We start from the raw sequence: 8826 nt of genomic DNA on the forward strand, positions 1-8826 counted from the left end.
ATTATTGCATTTTACTCGGTCATTTACTTTTGAAACTTCATTATCATGTTTGCATTACTTGATGCAAAAGCTGTGTAATTTTTTACATACTTTTCAATTACTTTAATACTGCATGGTTTCATAAAGCATATTGCTGTTGAGTGATATTTTTACCTTCATTCATTTATTGCTGCAGATAAAAACGATACGTTTTTACTGGATTGACTGCATACGAGTGAATTATTCTACCTGTCATTATATGTCACTGGCAATCATCAAAAACTGAAAATACATGACTTGCAGTAAATAAAAAATGTTTGCCGTGACTTAATCTGCCATTCACTGCCACTGACGGTAATAGACGTAAATAATCCATTCATTTTGAGCTGGCAGTGAATGAGTTCAAATCAAGTTAAAGTTTTTTTCTTTGACGATCTAAAAAACATTACTTTATACACAACATAAAACTACATCTGGAAAACCCGAATGAATGTCTGCGTTATTATGATTTGGAAGCGGCATTTGTGAAAAAGGTTGGTTAAACAGGAGTCACAGGCGGCCTTGATGTCTGCAGTATACAGGTAGGCTATATATAAAAATGACATCATCCTTCCAGACCAGACCAATGTGTTAAATGGGTCTCCACTGTGAAGAAAGGACTGGCAAAGCCGCCGGGGTCAGATGTTCAACACTACAGTCTTTGAAGCGGCCCGACGAGGAGGCGGGGTGCCGAGGGAGGGGGCCTCTGCCTGCTTGAGGATAATCCTGTCTGATATGCTGATTTGTGCATTTCTGGTCCACTTTGAAACCGCCCTGAAATGACTTGGCCCACTTTGAGCTGCAGACAGGCGAGATAGCCCAAGAGGTCGACGAATGTGACTGTAGAGGTGAACGCAAATGAACTCACGTTCATCCGGCCATTTTCGATTACTTTTTGTGTAATCGGGTTGAAAGGGATGTGAAGCCAACACATTTTTGACTAGAGTCTGTAAGCTCACTGGCTGACTAACTTGTCATTTTTAGTGTGGTGAATATAATAGGGACAAAATTGACCCCACACCACCAATTGATTGATTGACAATTGTTGACGCCAACTGTTTCATCAGGAAGGAGAAATGACATTTGCATAGCATATATGAGAGAATAACTCATGTGTGAGAGGCCTCGGGGAAATCAGCCGACATTCGGCCTTTGTTGACTTTGATTGGAGGATCGGCCCAGCAGTTATGCTTTGTTGGCAAACCTCTTTCAAAGTGACGTTACATAAAAATTAGCTTCAGAGCGCTCAAGGAAGGTCGAGAGCTCACTGGGACTTTGAGAAAGGAGCTTCAGGACACAAAAAGCAACATCAAGAGGACAAACGTAAGTTTTTAATCTCACATTACTGTGACAAATCAAATGAAATGCTCTTTTTTTTTAGTTTTACAAAGGTATTTTTAAATGAATTATTTCATTGTTGGTTTGATATTCAAACACAATTTGGAGCATAAATACCCAGCTAGTTTTGTTGACTGTTATATTAACAAAGAAGAAGGCCATTGTTCTTTTCATTTTTAAAAAGACAATTATGCTTCATCCTGATTTTTGAGCTTATGTCGTTTTCTTTCGGTTATGACGGCTGCAAGCAGTGTCTTGATGGTACCGTGCGGCAAATAAAGTGAAGCGCCCGTCTGACAACCTCTGGCTTATTCGTTAAGGACGGCGGCCCGATGACTCACCAAGCTTGTAATATAAGCACACACGGAGTGCTTTTATCTCACTTCACCATATTCCATCCACAGTACTGTAATGTATTTCATTTATTTAAGGATGTTCACAGACTGTGCTCACCATTTGTGGTTCCTCTGAAGAGAAAGCGTGTTTGATCTGCTTGTTTGTTCTACCTCCTGGTCAAGGTCAGTATTACAACATATTCGTAATGTTGATCGTTTTTCATCTTTAGGTAAATGCATATGGCGCTAACAATACCATGTAAAAAATAATAATGTAATAAAATAATAATGTATGTATAATGTAATAAAATAAAGAAATACCTGTACAATAACAAGCTAATTTACTAAGTCTTTAAGGGTAACCTAACCCTCCAAGTTGTATATGTCAAAACACATGTATTTAATATTACTGTACACTGACTGGCCCAAAAGCCGTCGGAAGATCTCCTCAGAGTTTGTATTGAAAGAGCCTGGAAGAGTCAGTGAGCAAAATTGAAGAAGATTTGTTCAAATTCAGTAGTTTTAGTATTTAGAATGGATCCAATTAGGGCCAGTGAGTGCAAGCCAGCCCCTTTATTTGCAACATGGAGTGTGAGACAATTCATCATGAATTATTTGTGTCCATGTTCCACTTCTCATTGTCCTCCTTAACTTATGTTACCAGCAGACTGCATGCACCCACAGCAACAGGTCAAAACACCCCCTGCTGCTGCCTACCGAGCACACCGTGCAAACTTTCCTGGCCACCATTGTGTTTGTTTGAATCTCTGAAAAATGGGTGCTGGAGGCCAGCAGACTCAACCAGCGGGAAAGGGTGTTTTCACCTGGGAAGAGGTGCAGAGTCACTGCAGCAGGAATGACCAGTGGTTGGTGATTGATCGAAAGGTGTACAACGTCACACAGTGGGCCAAGAGGCACCCGGGAGGTTTTCGGCTCATCTGGCATTATGCTGGAGAGGATGCTACGGTACGTCATGCTTAGAATTTGTCTGTATAGATGGGACGAGATCTCCTACTATGAAGTCTCATGTGATTAAGCTGCTATGAGAGTTGTTATCCCTGCACAGCGCTTACAATTTCTTTTTTGGGCTTTGGGCTGCTTGTTGATAACTTTTTTTTTTTTTTTAATTAACCAGGCTGACTCGTGTGTGTGTGTGCTGTAGGACTGACATCACTTTGTCTCACTGCACTGACCAAATTTTATGTGGAGAGAGTTGACTGAAATCTCAGTTTCTGTAATATAACAAATGTGTATATATACACACAGAGGAAAAATGAGCCTTACTCTCTTCTTATGATTACTTTTGCATGTTAGATTGTTATTTTTCTGGCAGTTGACTTGCTCAAACGCAACCATTTTAAAAACTGGCAAAATGTAAATTTTATGAAAATCTCATTTCGTATGGAGACATTTCATGGAATTTAACTCTCATCCCATCATTTAGCATCGTTTTGTGGGATTCAACCCTCTCATTTTATTTTATTTTTTATATCGTCTAGGAGGCGTTCACTGCTTTTCATCCTGACAAAAGGTTTGTTCAGCGTTTCCTGAAACCACTTTTGATTGGTGAGCTAGCGGAAACAGAACCCAGCCAGGACAGACAGAAAAACGTAAGTACCATCTTGAACTCACTCGCACCAGTTTGGGACTGAACTTGGGACCGAATGTCTTGACCCTTTTAAAAAACAAATGAAGTCTTTAAGGGTAACCTAACCCTCCAAATTGTATATGTCAAAACACATGTATTTAATGTTGCTTTTGTGGAATAAGAAATCTGAAAAGGAACCTGAAAGACATGCAAACTGACTCATGGTCTTTGCGATAAGTAGCATAACTTTGTCAGGGTACAATTAGTGTGAAATACTAATACAATTTGCGCGCACAGCGTGACAAAAAAATTGTCAGACAGCCATTATGGAATCATAAGGAGCTTTATGTCAAGAAGCAAGAAGCTATCAGTCTGTCTGCTGGTTTAGGTGCTCAACAGCACCTAAGTGAGGGAAGGAGCTGGAAGATTTTGGTTCTTGAAGCTTGCAAGTCCTCACAATTGGGTAGTGGACACTAATAATATTCTTACCTGCCCCAACTGTCAATTGCAGATGGATTTTTTTTCCAAGAATGGTTTTTGAGGACCACCATAATCATCAGTTGTATATTTAAGCACCTTTCCCCCCCTTCTGTACTTCCAGGCTGCAGTCATGCAGGACTTCAGGGTTTTACAGGCTTTTGCTGAGGAACAGGGTCTGTTTCAAGCCAACTCCTTGTTCTTCTTGGCCCACCTGGCTCACATCCTGCTGCTGGATTTCCTGGCCTGGTTGCTGATATGGACTGGAGGCACCAGCTGGATCTCAACGGTGTTCTCTGCCATTTTGATGGCAACTGCACAGGTACCAAGAACGAAGTGACTGCCCGTCAAGTTATCGAAGAATATGCAAAACATGAATCTCTAACTTTGTCTTATGGACAAGATCCAGGCCGGATGGCTGCAACATGACTTTGGTCACCTGTCTGTCTTCAAGAAATCCTCATGGAATCATCTTGCGCACAAATTTCTTATAGGTCACATGAAGGTAACAAAAAAAAAACTTTTACCTCCATAACGACATTTTAGAAAACACCATTTTTACCCACACACAGGGAGCTTCGGGTAACTGGTGGAATCACCGGCACTTTCAACATCACGCTAAACCCAACGTCTTCAGTAAAGACCCCGACGTCAACATGCTGCGCGTCTTTGTTGTTGGAGCCACGCAGCCCATAGAGGCAAGTTGCACATACATGCAGGGTCTCGGCACCAACACCCAGCATGCTCCTGTCATCCTAACTCAGCAGGGCTCTCTCTCTCACAGTATGGCACCAAAAAGATCAAACATATGCCCTACAACCATCAGCACCACTACTTCTTCCTGGGTACTCTCCTCCTCGTTTCACTCTTCTAGATACAGTCTAATGAAACATTGAAGCTAATGCGCAACAATCTGTTTTAGTTGGACCTCCACTGCTGATTCCAGTTTATTTTCACCTTCAAATCATGAAGGTGATGATCTCTCGACGTGATTGGGTGGTAAGATGCCTTCCTGTTCCCTTTCTTGTTTTCTCAATTGGGAATTTAGGTTAATAAAATTGCTTCATTTTAGTTCGCAAGAAAAACTACTGTAGCTTTCTTAAAAGTTAATTTAATATTGATATTCATCCTCATCAGCATTTTGGCTAGCTTGCTGGCTTTGTGATTAGTTTGCACATACGTGAATTAGATGGGAACATATTAGCATGCAAGCTTGTTGGTTAGTTTGATCCAATTAGTGGGTAAATTATCTTATTAGCTCTGTCATTTGTTTAATTGCTCATTAGCTCATTGGAGGTGTGTTCAGTGACAGCTCACATAGTGGGACCTTTCAAACATAATTAGAAAATACTCATTCAATGCACCAAAGAGCAATAAGGAGTCTGAGTACATTGCAGGGGGTATGTAGAAAAAAAAATTCAGAGCAGTCCCATGTCAACTCAAGTTGCAAGGGATTTAAAATTTACTACACTACACAGCACTAGGGCCAAGCAAAATAGGTGAGTGTATTGACCAGAACTTTTATTCAAGATAGCATTTAGCGTTAGCTAACTTAATAACAAAACAACCGGTCACCAGAAGGTCTCACAATGGAATTTGTTGTAAATACAGTAGTTCCTAGTAAGAATGAATGACATATTTCATTTTGCGTAAACTTGTCATGTCCCAGTTAATTTTTTAAAATATGGTCACCTTAAGTTACTGAGCAAATTAGCATGCTAGTTGATTAGTTTGTTAGCAGGTCATTGCACTCAACAAATTAGTCAGCACAAAATTTCAGCTCAGCAGCATCGTATCTTCACTAGTTAGCTCATTAGCATGTTAGGTAATATGTGAACAATAGAAGATAGTTTAAAGCTATTAAACTCAGTATCATGTTAGAATACCTCATTAGTATGCCCTTTTATAATCATTGACATGCTAATTAAGTCACTTGTTAATGTCCATCAAACTTTTGGAAAGGTGTAGATTCACAATGTAGAATTGTGTTTGTACGATGCTGAGTTGGTTCATATAATTGCCCAGTAAATCTGATTTAAACATGTTGTCTATTTCATTTACTTCGTAATACACAATAAATTCTAAATAAAGGAATACCAACCAATGTTGTTGTTTTTTTCTCCTTCTGAAGGATATGGCCTGGTGCTTGTCTTACTACTTTCGCTTCTTCAGTTGTTATGTTCCACTTTATGGTCTTCTGGGTTCAATGGCACTCATCATCTTTGTGAGGTAAGTGATTTAGTAAATCAATAAGGCTCACACAGTTTAAAATCACCTTTTTGATGTAAAGTTAATCTGTGGCTGCTGGGTTGTGCGTTTAAATCATCGTTGAATTATACTGTGGTGGAAAATGAAGCCTCAATTGCTCCCAGATGTGGAGCAAATGATTGAGTGCTGACCAAAGCCACACCGTGCGACTATTAACAGACAATATTGCTTTACACTTATTTGCAAAAGTGCTCTCTCATTGTTATTACTCAACTTAGTCATGTTCACAAGCTTGTGTAAGAACAGGTCCAACACAAATGACCAGTGAAAATGACTTGTCATTGGATATATTAAAAAGTCATCTGTCTCAGTGGCAAATTGTTGCCATCATGAAAACTTTATAAATTATGGCAATATTATAAATTAAAAATGTGAAGTTAGGAAAAGTCACACAAAAAACTGAATATTAGCATGCTATTATACAAAAAAAAAAAAATACAACACTCGATATTCGACACCATGCTCGTTGATGGATAGCAGCTAAAATTTGCATTCGACTTTACCCCACTGTAAGGACTTAATTTATTTGAAAAAAGAAAAAAAAAACTTAGCAAGTTGTAATGGTTCAGTTCGTATTTCCTCCTATGGCTAGAAAGTGGCCTGGACCTTAGGCCAGTCAAGCTTTGAAGTCATAAGTAGGTATTATATAAATAAGCATTACACAATGTCGAATTACAGAAAGAGGAATTGCAGTCTACCATGCGCACAGTCACATTTTCAGACCTGATTTGTTAGACTAACGATTAGAAAATGGAATTTTAGATCATGTGCATAGTTTCTGTAATGACAAGAATTGCCTACAGAGGTCTATGTTGTTCAACGAAACCCATCAAGCAGAGACAGGTCTTTCATTATTTTGTTGACCTTTACAGTTGACGTTATATTTCTGTGATTTTTTTTCTCCAGGTTTCTGGAGAGCCACTGGTTCGTGTGGGTGACTCAGATGAATCACCTCCCGATGGAAATTGACCATGAGAAGCATCAAGACTGGCTCACAATGCAGGTGCCTGCTGGGAAATCTGCATTTTATTTTTGTTGTCACTACTGGGCTGCAGCTGTAAAGTATTTTTGGTATTTGGATATATATAAACCGAATATTGAGTATTTGGATTAAAATACTGAAATAATAGTATAAATATTAATTTTAAATATTAAAAGAATTGATTTTGTACTTGTTGAAAGACAGTTATAAACACAAGATCAAATAACATATATCCGCTTAATGAGTAATGACAAATAACCAACTTTTATATGTATTTTTGTTTCATCAACATTGTTTTACTCCTGATATTTTTACATTTTTGCAAGAGTCAAGACATTTAATTTGGGATTTTTTGTTGTTGTTGCATTTTTCCACGTGTTTGGCTAAAGGAGAGAATAAAACTGGCTGATATTTGATGAATTTCCTGAAGTAATCACTGAAATAATCTGTTACTAGTCACTCACTTGTACAAAAGTAGTAAAATAATAATTGCTTATTTCAGTGCTTAGTTTGTGCGGTATTCTGTCCAAATCTTCAACAAAAATGTGCTACATCAGACAGCATCGAAAACACCAGGGAGCTGAAATTTCAGTCAGATTGGGATATTTCAAAGTTATAGTTCAAAAAAAGTTATAAGTTCAAAATGGCAAAAATCAAAGTGTGACACCCCATTGTTGGATTGAATGGCACTATCGCTATATGGAGAACTGGATTGCTGCTAGCTAGTGGCTAATTTGTTGTAGACAAAGCCTATAGCCTGAGCCATCAGTAAACACGTGCAACAGGTGACATCAGTCACCGCCATCTTAAGTACAGTATTTGTTAGCTCCCTGAATTGGCATTTGAACGGGATTTTGGAAGAATATTGAATTGTACTCGAATTATTCTGACTCGTTTTCAGCCCTAGCCACTACATTTCCATGCACATTGTGTCTCTTTTGTTTAGCTACAAGCCACCTGCAACATTGAGAAGTCGCCCTTCAACGACTGGTTCAGCGGACATCTCAACTTTCAAATTGAGCACCAGTAAGTCACATAGGCGCAATAGCTACAAGATTGAGGAATAAACGTTCAATATGTTCTGCTTTCCAGTCTTTTCCCAACAATGCCGCGTCACAACTACCATCGGGTGGCGCCATTGGTACACGCCCTGTGTGACAAACACAACATTCCTTACCAAGTGAAGTCAATGGGAAAAGGCATGACTGACGTCATCAGGTGAAATCTGTTTGAAATATTTGTGACTGCATAGAACCAAAACTTACCTTAGTGGAGTTTTGACCATTTGGTGTTATTACTTGAATTTTGCAGGTCACTGAAGACCTCGGGGGATCTTTGGCTTGATGCATATCTTCATAAATAAGCATGTTCACACATCTGCTTATATCTGGGATTGATTATAGTTGATTTGTTTCTACTGTTAAATGGAGTGTTTTATGTCTTAGTTTTTGTGTAGGAATACTGTAATGTCCCTTGTATTGCTTTCATTTGGTAGCATTTCACTTTTGACATTCACTGCCATTGATAGTTTAAAAATGGTAGTAAAAAGGTATTGGGCTTTGATGCCAAAATTATTTTGTCTTTTGTCTTGCTTATTATTTGTTATACTTTTTGCATATCCCAGCTGTCCTGGGGTGACAAAAAGGGATGGACCGGTTCCAGCCAATTGCAAAGCAAAACAAGAATTCAATTTCATATTCACATCTCATTGGCCAAGCTTGTGAACCACCTAAAGAAAAAAACTGATCAAAGATACATGCACATTATTTGTCTGAGAGGATGTCATGTCCTGTTTTGCCCAAAAAGCAAAGTAAATTATT

At 38.7% G+C, this 8826-nt stretch overlaps 1 protein-coding gene across 12 annotated transcripts; it reads left to right on the top strand.

Moving 5' to 3' along the window:
- Positions 1–717: 717 nt before the first annotated feature.
- Positions 718–8580, top strand: fads2 (fatty acid desaturase 2). Of its 12 annotated transcripts, none has more exons than XM_088418126.1 (16): positions 718–1341; positions 1608–1704; positions 1788–1874; positions 2356–2381; positions 2487–2657; positions 3191–3301; positions 3881–4078; positions 4160–4261; positions 4329–4454; positions 4541–4601; positions 4679–4755; positions 5888–5985; positions 6931–7027; positions 7953–8032; positions 8099–8224; positions 8318–8580. In XM_088418126.1, the coding sequence occupies exons 4-16, from the start codon at positions 2364–2366 to the stop codon at positions 8367–8369; spliced, it is 1317 nt and encodes a 438-aa protein (XP_088274252.1). In that variant the 5' UTR covers positions 718–1341; positions 1608–1704; positions 1788–1874; positions 2356–2363; the 3' UTR covers positions 8370–8580. The 12 variants fall into 12 exon arrangements, with proteins under 12 accessions (XP_088274252.1, XP_088274253.1, XP_088274255.1 ...); XM_088418127.1 differs by having other exon boundaries at positions 1799–1874; XM_088418125.1 differs by having other exon boundaries at positions 719–1341; positions 2359–2381.
- The last annotated feature ends 246 nt before the right edge of the window (positions 8581–8826 follow it).

Source organism: Hippichthys cyanospilos, chromosome 6 (genome assembly GCF_059441005.1).
Source record: "Hippichthys cyanospilos isolate Australia breed blue-spotted pipefish chromosome 6, RoL_Hcya_1.0, whole genome shotgun sequence".
NCBI classification, from domain to species: Eukaryota; Metazoa; Chordata; class Actinopteri; order Syngnathiformes; family Syngnathidae; genus Hippichthys; species Hippichthys cyanospilos.

Bases quoted from the DNA above. Each gene is read 5' to 3' on its own strand.
- fads2 (XM_088418119.1), top strand. From the start codon at position 2,466: ATGGGTGCTGGAGGCCAGCAGACTCAACCAGCGGGAAAGGGTGTTTTC. The intron at 3,302-3,880 runs GTAAGTACCATC...CTGTACTTCCAG, and splicing joins GCCAGGACAGACAGAAAAAC to GCTGCAGTCATGCAGGACTT. The intron at 4,756-5,887 runs GTAAGATGCCTT...CTCCTTCTGAAG, and splicing joins TCTCTCGACGTGATTGGGTG to GATATGGCCTGGTGCTTGTC.